This window comes from Pyrus communis, chromosome 9 (genome assembly GCF_041283825.1).
Source record: "Pyrus communis isolate YQ-2024b chromosome 9, ASM4128382v1, whole genome shotgun sequence".
NCBI classification, from domain to species: Eukaryota; Viridiplantae; Streptophyta; class Magnoliopsida; order Rosales; family Rosaceae; genus Pyrus; species Pyrus communis.
Genome location: NC_142573.1, coordinates 4088446 through 4102926, shown reverse-complemented (window position 1 = coordinate 4102926; position 14481 = coordinate 4088446). Strand labels below are relative to the sequence as shown.

The 14481-nt window shown below is 38.4% G+C and overlaps 2 protein-coding genes across 2 annotated transcripts; both read right to left on the bottom strand.

The window, feature by feature from the left end:
* Positions 1-10: 10 nt before the first annotated feature.
* LOC137738977 (DNA-directed RNA polymerase 2B, chloroplastic/mitochondrial) lies at positions 11-6993 on the bottom strand. The gene is made up of 19 exons (XM_068478449.2): positions 6073-6993; positions 5465-5674; positions 5238-5371; positions 5067-5136; positions 4676-4734; positions 4156-4273; positions 3913-4026; positions 3470-3601; positions 2974-3390; positions 2705-2755; positions 2481-2551; positions 2237-2321; positions 1855-2007; positions 1650-1724; positions 1473-1562; positions 1313-1360; positions 1063-1177; positions 838-941; positions 11-692 (listed from the first exon to the last, which is right to left on the bottom strand). Exons 1-19 carry the CDS (start codon positions 6991-6993, stop codon positions 582-584), a joined length of 3078 nt encoding a protein of 1025 aa, XP_068334550.2. The 3' UTR covers positions 11-581.
* A 1192-nt stretch (positions 6994-8185) lies between these two features.
* LOC137738978 (uncharacterized) lies at positions 8186-11251 on the bottom strand. The gene is made up of 6 exons (XM_068478450.2): positions 10477-11251; positions 10287-10323; positions 9704-9940; positions 9552-9599; positions 8732-9177; positions 8186-8606 (listed from the first exon to the last, which is right to left on the bottom strand). The coding sequence occupies exons 1-6, from the start codon at positions 10776-10778 to the stop codon at positions 8534-8536; spliced, it is 1143 nt and encodes a 380-aa protein (XP_068334551.2). The 5' UTR covers positions 10779-11251; the 3' UTR covers positions 8186-8533.
* Positions 11252-14481: the final 3230 nt, after the last annotated feature.

Here is a 14481-nt window from a genome sequence, read left to right as displayed (position 1 = left end):
GACACACAGCTGATATAAACTTGTATTTTCTATGATATAAATTTAAATTTTGATTCTCTGTAAAGGAATTGTCTCCCAAATATTTACACAACCAAATTTCCCGCTCAAATTTACAAGAAGCGAATTAAAAACATATCAACACAAAACCATCTTCACCAGCAACCTGCAATATGAGATGGTCCTCTGGCATTCTTTAGACTATATACCGCCCGAATCGGCCACAAAGCTCTACATACTTCACATGAGTGACGTGACGGATAACTAAGGTGTCAATTCTCGACCAACTCTACTAACACATTCGTTTCTCAGCTTCGTCTACAGAAGCTTGTTCGATGATGTATCAGCCCCGGATTAGCTTCTGCAGCACAATGGCGTTGTGAACTTGGAGTTCGTGCTGAGTATTGTACACAGGCATCTGGACTTCCTCGAACTATACAGGCATAATGCCAGCTCAGTCTCTACCGGGGTTCTCATTCAGACTGCTTCCTTTTTCTTGGCGCTGTAGATAGAAGCAGAGTGAACACCAGAGGCAGGTCGCTAATTGAGGCGAAGGTAGCTTAAAATGAAGATCGCTCGCCATCTCAGTTGAAGAAATAAGGTGACTCTAGCACGTCTCTTAAGTCAAAGTCACCTCGTTCGGGCAAGGGAGGAAAAACTAATGTGGGAAAGGACTGCTGAAAGCTCTCCAACAACTGGAAGCAAAACAGATGATGGTTAGATCAATGACACTAGATGATCAAATAAAATTTACATTTTTAAAAGAATGCAGTTGTGATGCCTCGTGATTCTTTTCAAATTAACTTGAAAGGAGAATTTCAGAGTAGAAGAGTACTGTACATTCTCTAGTATTGGAATCTCGTAGAGTTCGACAAACTTTTCCCGAAGTATCCTGTTCATTTCATCCACATCACAAGCATGCGTCCAGTACGAATCATGAACTCCTGTGATCATATGTTATTACACGGCCATTATTAGAAGTGTGTACGTGGGCGTTTGAGAGAGAGAGAGAGAGAGAGAGGGGGAGAGATGCTAATTAAAATGGATTCCACAAGGACTTTTTACCTGCAAAGTTTAAACCTGCTTTTTTACAGGCAACCGCAGTCATCATCATATGAGAACTATCGAGGGAATGAACAAAATTAGGTGGGAACGCTGTCCTCTGCCTCTTGACCATGACCTATATTAGACAAAAAATCAATTTGAGACTTGAGGCTCGGAAACTTCAAATATTTAAAACAATTCCAAAGATGACGTGAAAACTATTGATCTACATTTTCTTATGGCATCCTCTGAGTGAAGATAACTATAGTACCTTATCTGTTTCTTGCTGTAACGATAAAATTTGAAGCGAAGTTTTAATCTGCAACAAATTGGACCAGAAGCTATTAGACTTGATTTAACCTTTTAATAACTATGAATACAATAACAATATTGATGACCCTTGTTGACTCGGTGAAAATTGTAATACTCACAAGATGCCTGCCGAATTTACGGTAAGGTTGCACAACTGGAAGTCCGAGCGGAGTTGTCCATCGTACTGGCTCATTTTCAGATGCAATTATCTGAAAATAAGATTAAAATATCAAAACCACAGGAAAAAAAATTGTGAGTGAGAAAGAAATAAAAGAAAAGAGGAATCTGCTACAAACTTTTGCACATTCGCCAAGCCAGCTCATGATACTTCGTGCAGCTTCAAACATCTCACCTAGAGCGGTTAAGGTGATCTGCAAATGATGTATGGAATCTTGTCATTTAAATTCTAATGGGCACTGCATGCTCACACGCATATGAAAAAAAATTGTTACCAATATGAAAAGACAAATTGACACCCTCGCAATATGATTTTTCTGGTACCTTTGCAGCGTAACAAGCACAACCAAAAAGCTCTTCATCATCTGAAATGGAACCGCGTTCCTTCAACCTCCTCTTGATTTGATCCCGAGCACCGATGTAAGTGACACCATATACTGATGTCATCACTGTCTGCTTCACCAATTTCCTATCCACCTACATATGTACAGCCACCAGGGTTAACCCTCAGTTGAACATGATAAGCAGGTAGCAAAAAAATGCCATTTTAGAAACAGTAATCAAATAACAGCCACATTTTCTGATATACTATCAAACTACACATGTTTGGTTAGAAATTGAACAGGTTTAACTGTAATGTTGCGCTATCCACTTTGTTTTAGTAATGTATCCATCAGAAAGACTACTGAAGAGTTGTAAAATCAACCTGATCAACTAACATTTTTGCACGCAATGCCTCTGGAAAAACTGCAGGATCCTTCTGTGCATCCCTTCGCATGATTTCCAGTACCCTGCAACGAGAGTGTGACACTTTTTCATTAAATTACTTATTCATGACATGTTGACAGCTTACACGTAAATTGACAAAAGTAACACTCATGCGTAGAATAAAAAGGTTCTACTTCAATACGGATCATGTGATACCTCTTACTTAGTCATAAATTGCTTACCTGGCAGCTATTCCTGAGTATACATCTGCAGGCTTCTCTCCTGCAACAAGATTGACAGAAGCTGCTCCCAACTGAATGCAAAATTTCCAATGAGAAAACAGATATCAAACTAACGCATGAATTTTCCCACTATACCATAGGTAGACAGGGGAGTGAGGGAGTGGAGTTGGGAGGGGGCGTTCACGTATGACCTACTCTAGAATAAATTGAGAGAAATAAATTACCTTGTCTCTTCCAAGGGCAGCGTAGTGTTGTAAACCATTGCAAGAGCCATCCTAAAAAAATCAGTTAAAAACAAGAAATGTAAATATACTATTCCAGAAAATATATAATCTCCTTCAAAAATGTCTGAAACCACATAATTAAACATCCAGAACTAATTCATTACTTGTGGTACACTTTCTCAACTTAATTCCCCTAGCCTTAAGGTAAATACAGGAATCTCACAGTTTTCATGAATCCAAGATCTGGTGGCCTGACAATGAAAATGTACCTGATGTACGGGAATATGTGAAATAAAAGTCTCTGGAGAAGAGCTTCTCAAAGCTTCAGCAAGGTTAATGCACACTGCCAAGCACTGAAATGGATCTTCTGCCTTCAACCACCAGCGTCTTCCTTCTAGCGGTCTGTCCACAGAATCAAATATATCATCCAAATGATTCTCTATAAATGCTATTCGACCCTCGCGAGATAATTTGTCCACGCCACTCGCATAAAGATTTGCCAAGTGTATCTTCAGCCAACGTAAGCCTGACTTTCCAAGGGGGCGTCCCTCTGCGAACTCCAAAATACCCCGGGATAGATCTGAACCAAGATGATTTAAGTATGGGTGCATAGGATATGCACGGCCCCGAAAATCAAGATTGTGTGGATAGTAAAAACCCTCTTCATCCTTCATCTCCCGTGCTACCTGCTCCCTGATAAAAATGAGTTTCACATATTCCAAGTACATTATGGTTACTGACTCACAAGAGAGAAATGAATCTTACAGTTAGTTTAAGCTCCAAGTCACAACGCTGTGAATGCCTCTCCATGTTCTCTTTCTTCACAGATTTCACCTTCCATTTCCATTTCTTAAGCAGTGTTTCATCATCAGTATCTGGTTCCTCTGGTAAAGGAACCTGAAATGCCAAAACGATAAAGAAACACAGCTCCAGATCAATTTCAATATATCAAATTGGCTGACATAGCACACGATTGATAACAATATTTTTGAAATAAAATGGAGTGAAAAAAAATTCAAAAACTGATTAAACCAACCATTTGGTTCAGTTGTTAAGTTCTGTTTGAATTTCCCCAAACTAATTAAGGTTGATAGTCTTTGGCTTTTGTCAAAGCATGTCAAAAGAACGAACCAACCTCCTAATAAGTACCAAGAATCTTGAATAATTTTTTTTCCTTTTTTGTGTGTGTTTGTGACTAATAAACTCACATTATCACGGTCCACCAAATCAGCAAGACGGCCTCCACTAGCCCATATTCTATCTACAACATTAAGTACCCTCTTATTAACCCTCCATCTGGTATTTCCAAGAGTATCCAGGGCCTGGCCATGAAAGACAAAATTAACCCATATAAGAATCAACACATAAGGCACCACACTCTTCATGTTCGATTGAGTTCCACAAAAATTTTCATGATGAAAAACTCATACAACCCTTGTATGTATACAAACCTTAAAAACTGGTTCCAGTTGCTCACTCGGGGTCCTCTTTATTGCTTCACGCTGCTGTTTAGCTCCATGAATGCGCATGACATAGGATGGTAGGAAAAAGTACCCTCCTCTATCATAACTGAAGACAAATTTACAAAACCACAAAACAGAGATAAAAACAGTTTTAACCTAAAAGTAATCTGAAATTCTTATCACATAAGGACTCTGAAGAAGTTGAATTGTACGTTCTATGTCATGCAGTATGAAAGCATCAGGCCACCTTTGAAGTTAGAATTAAATAGAGAAGTCATCCAATTCTATTCCTATATCAAACCCTATTCTCCATCTCCAGCTCAGACCCGCAAGAATACAGTATATTTGAATAGCTTCTAGCCTTCTACACATTCCATTCCATCCAAAACTGATTCTATGAATCACGCAACCTATAATCTGATATTGTGTGAACTTCAAATAAAACATTAACAAAAGAACAACTTTAAAATTAGGCAAAAATGGTAACACATAACTGAAATTATCATACCCTGTCCAGTTGACTGGTGGCACCAACATCGGCATATAAGGAATCACCATGTGGCTTCCCTGCATAAACAGTAACAACTATTGATACATTGTGGACTAAAGAAAATATACAATTCCTGTAAGCTTCTTAAGATGTGTCCTTTGACAGGAAAAAGAGAAATATTATACACTATTAGCTTAGTCAACACTGCATCGCCTGCCAGGGACAAATGAACAATAGTATACAGACTATATTATTCACTCAATTTTAACCCTATCAAACTAGTTAATCCACAACACTCCTAGATCCTTAACAATAAATACGTAAAAATAGTTACCATGTTCCAGGAGCCAACAGACATCTACAATTGTTTCAAGAATAACAGAAAGAAAAAAGGATCGGAGTTACTTACTGTTTTCTCAAAGCCTTTGAGAACAAGAGGGTCGCATTGAATAACACCAAATCTTCTGCTGGACGTATTCCTGTTAGGGAAAGTCCACATTAACATAAAAATAAATAATAAAAAAATTATATCTTCAGGAGGGGAGGTGTACAGTTATCAATAGTACAGACTAGTAAATACTTTGGATCTTTTACGACAGTCCTAAAAGTGTGTATAAATGCAGGTCGTAGATCTGGTGGACTATCTGCTAACTGATCGGCCGGAGGTTGTATAAAAGACGTTTGAATCAACAATTCAATCAGACGACTGCCGACCTGAAAATTACATAAAGAAAGAGCGGCGTTTTAGAATGCATGTAAATAAAATGCTGATAAGGTTCTACTAGTAAAAGCATAAACCATGCAAACCTTAGCCCTGGCATCCTGGCTCCAGGGTTTTGAAGCATCATGTTTCCGCACTATATGTCTCACCGCTTGCAGTTTTTGCTTTTTCATCAAATTAGTGACCTTTTTATTCAGCTTCTCTTGTTCCTTCAATACATCATCAGACTCTCGGTTTTCCTCATCTTTGTTGACCTTTTTCTTTCTCGTCCGTTCCAAGAAATTGTGTATTCTAACCTGATGCATTGAAGCAGTGATACATCAGTGCTCATCTAGGAGAGATGGGCGGGATGACACTGTGTACAGTAAGAAAACCAAGCCTTAGGAATTGTTTTACTTAGTCCAGCTAGAGAACAACAAGACACAAAGAACAACGCACTAAGGTTTTCGATTTTAGATCATTCCCTAAGTCCCTACCCACACAAACTTAACATGCTTTGAGAAAAGGGGAATATATGAATTTCACTACGGCACCACCATTAACTCGATTCCAGCAAAGAAAAGGGAAACTAAACAGAAATATAAAATGACTGCAATGCTATTTATGAATGGAAGCACACTGACTAGAAACCAAGTAGAACAAACTGAAACCGAATCAAAATGTCCACGAATAATGAGTAAAACAAATTTCACACCTCGTGCTCAATGGCTTCACCTATGGTGCAAGCAGCTGAAACCACCCTGCAAGTTCCATGTTCGCCTCCGGTCATCAACAATCCCATCAGCTTATGCATTGTAATAACCGACATCATATCAGCTGGTAACTGATCAATATAAGGTGCGTAGGCTGCCTTATTCTTCCCTTTCCGGCACAGGTCTTGCTCTTTTTCAATGGCATTGCGCATAGGTTCAAACCAACCAAGAAACAAAGACTTCATGTATGGCAAATTGGGAGCTAACTTGTGCTCACACATGTCCATCATAAGCTCCCTGTACTCCTTCGCTGCCCGTTCCCACGCTTCAGTCTCAATCTTTATCTGTCTTCTCTTCAGTGCAAAGTACTTCGCCTGCCCCATTCCTCTCACTCTCCTCAGCCGCATCCGCCGCCAATGGTCAGTCTGCCTCTTACCCTCTTTACTCATTTGCTGCAACAGTTCTTGAACTTCATCAACAAGAGACACATCCTCCTCCGCATCAGTGGAAGAAACCACCTCAGCGACGCTCGCATACCCTCTAGGGAAAAACCCATTAAACCCAATTGGAGTCCTCACAGACCAATAACTTGGGTTGCCCATATAACTCTCACCTGTAGAAATTTCACCTTTCCCGGGAAAACCCACCTCCGGAAAACCCATGTTTGAGTAAGAACCCAGCTGAAAAGGCTTGAACCTTTGAGGGGAAACAGATTCCCGGGAAAAACCCAGAAGGCTATAAGCTCGAGAAATGGATTGTGAATTGAGACGACCCCTCTGGTTCCTGGGAATGGCTTGCTTAGCCAAGTTTCTCCACAAACTTGTGGATATCATTGATGGGTTCTTGTGGAAACCTATGGGGATTCGAAATGTGAAATTCTTGGTGAAATTTGCCGGGGAAAAAGGGTTTTGGGCGCAGGACATCAAATTAAAAAAATCAAATATTTTTGGGGGAGATGAATTGGTGAGAGTGGGATCAGAGGAAATGGGTCGAAGAAAGGACTCAGAGAAGCAATCGAATTCATCAGAGATGGAGAGGGGAGGAAGAAGCAAAACCAGTAAGCAAACAGCCGCCTAAACCCCTTAACCCTTTTCTTAAACCCTGGCTTTGGCAGTAGCAGTAGTGTACGCTTCTGATTTTTGCTTTTGGTGCCTGACGAGAGATTTTTCAGTGTTCCCGTCACACGAGATGGTACACCACGTGTCTCAATGTAAATGGTGGGTCATATGTGTTAAAATATTAATAACTTAAAAATTAAAATTTTCCACCACTTGCATTGAGACACGTGGTGTACCATCCGTGTTCCCGTCACACCTAAAAATTTTCCTTGCCTGACAGGGAGTTTGGGGCGTTTCTAAAATTTTGCCATCTTTGGGGAGCTATTTGTGTGATTTGATCATAAAAATGATGCATCCGTACGTTTGGTAATGATGTGGCCTAATCAACATCTAGTTGCCCTTTTTCTTTTATTTATTTTTCAGATATCAAAGCAAAAGGAAAATTTGGGTTAGATAGCTTGGTAACGAATTTTACGTTTAAGTTACTTGTTAAATAACCCCTTAGTACTATAGTTTAGTGGTTCTTTTTCAGTTGTAAATGAGAGATCTTGAGCCTAATTCTCGTTAAAGGTGAAGTTAAACAATATTATTATAGCAAACTCATTGTAAGGTTTAGTCCACTCCCTCACCTATTTAATGAAAATACTATGTTTGTTATAAAAAAATAACATAACTTGAACGGGCACAAATATAACCACTGAGGCAACTCTAATCTCGCGTGGCTAGCTCTCATGGTTGCTAAACCCTCAGTAACATTGGCTAGGGCCACATTGAATAACATGTTCATAACCTATAGGTACAGATGTGGTAAGAACAGCAATTTTATTTTCACACTATTTTTAGCTTTTCACACATCTCTCTTTATTAATGGCTATCAGATTGAACAAAAATGGAATCAACGGTTGGGATTCCACGTCATTGATCTCAACGATGTATAATTTTGACTCCAAATAACAATCAACAACCTAACACATTACTCTGTTAAACTACATTCTTGTTCTGGGATCCCTGTAAAATGAACACATACAGTAACAACCATATAGTACATGAGCCAATATTCCAGTGGGAACTTTTGCTTCATCCTACATTAAATCTGACAAAGTTTAGAGAGAGACACACACAAAAGTTGCCTTGTCTAACAAATTTCCTGTTCTTCCTCTAAGAATGAGAAACAATGACGTCCTATCACTCACACCGCGCCCTTGAGTAAACAACCATTAGACCGTACATCTTTCTTGGTTTCGCACTAGTGATTCAGTGACGTATACAATACTTGAATTCTCCACGTAGCTGGTTCTCATCCTACAAAGACATTTTTCGTATCACCCAAACGACCCAATTAATCAATCAAATAAATAGAGTAGGGTAGAAGACAGATTTCCATTTGTGAACTGATCTCGTTTCTTTACGCGCTGGTAGCTGTGGGCTTAAAACAATCAATATTGCACAATCCAACTGATCTGAACATCTCTCCGAAGCTGCCACCAACGTTAAATTTCAACAGTCAGAGAAACTAGAGTTGTATATGTGTCTACGCTGTGATGCGAGCAGATGAATTTCGCAAGATAAAGCATGTATGGGCGAAAAGCAAAAAATTTCTTACCGGTCAATGCTATTCCGAGCTCTCTCTGGCTGTTCCACGCTATTACTTGCTTTTTCAGGTTGATCCATACTTTTTCTTGTTCTCTCTCTCTTATCTGTGCTGGCCCTTGACTTCTCTCTATGATCTGTACTTAGCCTGGGGTTTTCTCTATGGTCGATACTGGGTCTAGAATTCTCTTTGTGATCTGTGATGGAACAAGATTTCTCCCTGGTGTCAGTGCTTTTCCGTGGATTTTCTATTTGAACTGTAACTGGCCCTGATTTATTCCTCAGATGCGGATATTTCTCGATGGTTAATACAAACTTTTTGACATGCTTTATGTACTGTGGGTAGAGCTCCAAGTCACAATGATTCCCTCCTTTTATCCATAACGGCTCATACTTCTCTTTACAATTATCCCAAAGCTGCTTGCCATGGGACCAATCCACAACATCATCAGCCGTCCCCTGCAGGCAATAGGAAAACACAGAACAAAACAACCTGGCAAATCAGTACGCTTTTGGAAACTAAACCGCACATATTTAACGATACCATAAGGCAAGGATTGCACTATAAGTTATTGGTATACAATACGAAGTAAATGTTATTGGTATACAATACAGACTCGGAAAAGACATTATTTAGAATGCACAAGCAAAAACATTCACCACCGGTACGGTGAAGACTTGTGAATTTGGAACAAGAGGACTTGGAGTGTTAGTGCATCAGTGCACATGTCGAAGACTACTGAAGTAACCAATTAGTTAATACCTTGCCATATTTTGATTCACAAAGTTCAAGGAAAATAAAGCACACAATTCAAAGGAAAAAAGGTACTCACATGAATCACCAGAACAGGACAACTGACGAAGGGTATTTTGTCGATATTCTGCACCATGAATAGTAAAACTCTCATTAGCATGATATACTCCCAAATGTTGTGAAAAAATTGAACCGAAGAGTCTAAAGCTGCAATTAATAAAGATTAAGTACCTTATAAATGTCAAACCAATACGTTCGCTTCACTGGATACATGACCCGAAGACCAGACATGATCGGACTATGAAGAACCACTGCCCTCAATTTCAGTAACCGGGTTGCTAGATCGAGAGTAGGTCCACTACCAACTGATTGCCCATATAAGATAACATCCTCCTCCTTCGCATCGTACCTCTCCACAAGGCATCTGTATGCAGCTTCTATGTCTGCATAAGTGTTTTGCTCACTCGGCTGTCCATAAGGCAAAAAATATACATCTCATTTCGAACATTCTCCAAACCAATTATCGCTAAGACTTGTTTTCATTCATCCAATCCTCAACGCGGTCTCTAGGAAAACAGAAATCTTTCTATAACAACATAAAGTAGGATGAAAAACTCGACATAAGAGTGCAACTGCGGCGTAATAAAACCAAATTCAAGTTTCATTTCTTCTGATGGGAATTGCAAGAAACGAAATCCTACTGAAATTAATTATACAGAACGCTTAGCAATCCGATTAACATTTTCCGGTTTCTCTTCCCTTCAAACAAAATCGATACAAAATTGAAAGCGAAAGCGAAACTGAAATCTCATACCTTCCCAGTAGACTGTCCGTACCCCGAATAATCATACCTACAAAACACACATAAATCCCCATAAAGTTCAAAACTTTACAACTTCCAAACACGCACATAAATAATATACTGTGCAAAAACAGAAACACAGATACTTGGTCACAAATCAAACAGTGAAATTTACAGATTTTTGCAATAGTTAATTACTTACCCCAACAAGTTGACTCGGAGGTGAAGACTCAGCTCACTGAACAACTCGTACATCTGACCCAGATCAGCTGCGTTCCCATGCGAGTGCAGAACAGTGAGCTTCGCCGACGGATTCCTTATGTACACCGCCACGACGTCGTTCCCTCTCTTGGTCCGCAGCTTCAAGACGTCGACGTTTTCCCTCGTCCCCACCCCGGTCATCTTCAGCTTCCCAGTGTCCTCCTCCTTCTCCACCCCGTACGACGGCGGGCTCGGCGGGAAAAAGGCGAACTTGGCCGCCATTGATGACGTCACTGCCCCCATCTCAAACCCAAAATATACCCAAAAAATAAAAAAACCCCCAAATTTAATTTAATTGAATCTGCAGAGCGTAAAGAGCTCGATTCAAACTCACTTGAATTGGCGGGTCGGAAAACTGGCGTTTGGTTGCCGAGAAAGTGAGAGAATACTAAGATTTTAGAGTTTGGAATCCGGGCAAGGAAGGTTTTTTAAGCTTAGAGAGAGAAAGAGAGGACGGAGAGAGAGAGAGAGAGAGAGAGAGAGAGAGAGAGGGCGGAGGATTTTCCGGCTGGGAAAGGGAGGCAGCACGTGTGAAACGATTAAAGTTTTCAGAAGGAGCGGAGGGAAATGTAACTGCAAGCGGCGGAATTGGATCCGCTCCGGACCTTAGTGTCCGGAGCCTAAGGATCAAATAATTTGGACCGTTTATTGGTATGTAAAAGAAATGAGAACCGTTGGTATTGTTTGGTGGCCAGGAAAATAAGTTAATGGAGTCCGTTGGATTCAATTTTTGCAGCCCAGATGAATTGAACTTTAGGCTCTAGATACGAAGGTCCAGAGCGGATCCAATTCCATAAGCGGCTTAGTGTTTTGCCACGTGTCCACCCGGGGAAGCCGTGGCCACTTATCCCACTAGCTAGCTGTGTCTTCGTTGATGCCCAGATGGCTTTGCCAGATTGGCAGTTTTTTTTATGTTTTAGAAATTAAGATAAATAGGTTTTGTCTTGTTCCTTGTTGTAATTGACAGAAAATTGGGTCCGAGAGCTGTTTTTTTGTATTTTGTGTGTGTTTTTTTCTCACACATGCTGTGTGAATGTGGTTGTGAACTTTATAAACCAAATTTTAAAACAGCAATTTATGTGCGAGAGTTGTGTTTTTTTTAACTAACGAACGTTAAATTCATAGTTATTAATAATTGATAGTTGTTAACGTATGATTCAGCATTTATGAATAGGTCACTCTAACTTCTGTCAAGCTTGTTATTAGAGCCCAAATTGTCTAGATTAATATGTAGTTTGAAATAGATAATTATTCTCTTTACTTATACAATGTATACTCATTATGTTACAAAAATTCATCAGATTTGAGAAATAACACTAACACTCTATGAGATTTTGATTTACTTTCACACCACCTCTGAGGTTTTAAACACAAGGGTAAATTCGAGGTTTTAAAGTCGTCCGTAAAGGGGTGATGTCAAAGTAAATTAAAACCTCAAATGGTTATAGTGTTCTTTCAAGAGTTTTGTGAAAACACAATACACCTAAAAGAGTTTTTTGAACAAACGAAATTATCTACCCTAAGGAGAGGGGGTAGGGTTAGCCTCACAATGGGCCAGCAATACTATGGTTCAAATTTGCCTTTGGCGAGAATCGAACCTAAGACCTCCTACTTACAAGTGAAAAAAATACTACTAAATCGTAGTACTAAATGGCTACACTTAAAGAGAGTTTTGTGAAAGCACGATAACCTTAAAGGGTGTTATGTAATTAACCATGAAATCCCAATCGTTTCTCTAATTTCTTATTTATTTATTTTTCTTAAATGATAGATGAATTTTATTAATAATCGAATGTGAGTCAATACATTATCATGGAAAGAATTCTTTCTGAATCTTTCCCTCCAAAGTTCAGGGATCAAATAATCAGACCTTTAAAATTTGATTCAATGATTAAAAGGAGAAAAGTTAGTAAAAATTCGATCAAATTTTAAAAATTCGAATCATTTAATTCCTGAACTTAAAAGAAAAAGATCTGGAAGAGATCTCTTTCCCATTATCAACATCAGCGAGGGTGTTGAAAAGCCATATTGGTTTCCAATCAACCCACTAATAATTTATCTTTAAAAACATAAGCAGCCTCCTCGGGTGTAGGCTGGTGGGGAAAAATTATATTTATACCAAAATTATGGAGGCTGGTGCATTTCTTTGAGTCATTGACTGTTATTTGGGCTTTAAATTAACTTTCTCCTCGTGAAGTGTCAATATATCGATCTGTCACTTAAATTTTTTTAATATAACCGGCGTTAAAAGACGGGAGATCGAATACAAAATGTGCGAGGATAAGCATTGACCGGCTAGAGATTTTTTAATATGATCGTTACACGAGGTGGTACATCATGTGTCTTAATATAAATGGTGGGTTATGTGTGTTAAAAGGTTAATAACTTAAAAATTAAAAAATTTCACTACTTGCATAAAAACAAGTAGTGTATCATCCGTGTTCCCGTCACAACTAAAAATTTCTCTACATTGCAAGCTTTTAACATATTTGAAAGCAAAATTTAGATCAGTGTGATTGAACAGTACGTATTATAGTCATGATAATGTTGACAATCGAAAGCAATATGCTAACTTTTACGTAGCAACTGCTATTATGGAAAGATGTTCTAAATTCGAATTTATTAAAATTAACAGTAAAAGTGATGCATGGAAAATTTGAGTCATGAATCAAACAAGTTGGTTTGCTAACGGTTCATCGAGGTCAGTCAAAACCAAATTACTCACGGGCAGCCTTCAATTTGGGGATCATGATCCGTGAGTCGCAAGTTTAACTTAGAAACATTTTATTATTGCAACCCTAATTAACGGAGAGAGAGGATTGAATTCGGGTGCAAAAATCTAACATTATCCATATATGCAACAATTTTGTTTCTTTTCGTCACACAATTTTTTTATCTACGATGACTTTGTTGAAAAACGGGGCTAAAGTAAGAGTCCAAACAAACCCTACTCAATAGTACATTTAGATTAGGACGTCCCAAGTCGATTTTCACGAATAAAACTAACTGAATAAGAAAAAGGATTATCAAAATTTAAATCAAGACCATAAGTCACTAAATTGTCCGCCACAAAATATGATTTCATCTCTCCTTATAATTTAGATTGTTATAGCTTTCATGGGCCAGCCTTCATACCTAACATGTACACCATTTGTCAATAATAATGGAAGAGATGCAAAGTATGGAGCTTACATATACCTAATTTCAGGTCGACCATACACATTGAGTATTTATTTGGGTACTGAGTTTTCTGTCCATTTACCAGAAAATACAATAAGAGAGCTGTGGAATTCTCAACCACAAGTTGCTTCATTTTGAAAAACTTCATTGTCCTATTAAATAATCTATTTGCAATATAAAATGAAAGGGCAATTATTTTAGTTGGCTAATTTTTTAAAGTTGGGCATGTTTGAAAATATTTTTAAAATGATTGAAAATGCTCTTGAGGAAAGTGTTTTTGAATTTCAAAAATACTTGAAGTGCATTTTGAAGATGCACCACTTATGTGTTTTTTGCATAAAACACTTAAAGTGTTTTTTTAGGATTCACTTGTTTTTTACTAAAGATTAATTCCAAAAGCATCTTCATCAACAATGTTTTCGATCGTTTTAAAAACACTTGCAAATACAGTCAAAGCATAAAAGTTGTATTTAATATTTATCTTCAAATGTCGTATTAGGTGTCGAAGACTTGGACTGCACGACAATTCATTAAAGACCATAATTCATGGAACTCCAAATAGAAAACTAGAATCATATCACTGCATATCTTTAGGATTGTGAGATGAATATATTTGCCTAGTTTTAGGAAATCAACTTAATATATTTGATCCACACATGATTTTCGTAGTCCTTCAGAATCCGCAACACTAATTCGATTTTCTTTTTAACGCGCTTGTGACCATAGACGACCAAACATCCTTCCACCGCAGCCATGCCTTTATGAA

Excerpts from the sequence above, each read along its gene's own strand:
- LOC137738978 (XM_068478450.2), bottom strand. The coding sequence starts at position 10,778 with ATGGGGGCAGTGACGTCATCAATGGCGGCCAAGTTCGCCTTTTTCCCG. Across the intron at positions 10,324-10,476 it reads CTCCGAGTCAACTTGTTGGG|GTATGATTATTCGGGGTACG; the intron begins GTAAGTAATTAA and ends TGTGTTTTGTAG. Across the intron at positions 9,600-9,703 it reads ATTGGTTTGACATTTATAAG|AATATCGACAAAATACCCTT; the intron begins GTACTTAATCTT and ends TTCATGGTGCAG.
- LOC137738977 (XM_068478449.2), bottom strand. The coding sequence starts at position 6,993 with ATGTCCTGCGCCCAAAACCCTTTTTCCCCGGCAAATTTCACCAAGAAT. Across the intron at positions 1,725-1,854 it reads GTGCTTGTTACGCTGCAAAG|ATCACCTTAACCGCTCTAGG; the intron begins GTACCAGAAAAA and ends CATCATTTGCAG. Across the intron at positions 1,361-1,472 it reads GTAAATTCGGCAGGCATCTT|ATTAAAACTTCGCTTCAAAT; the intron begins GTGAGTATTACA and ends AATTTGTTGCAG.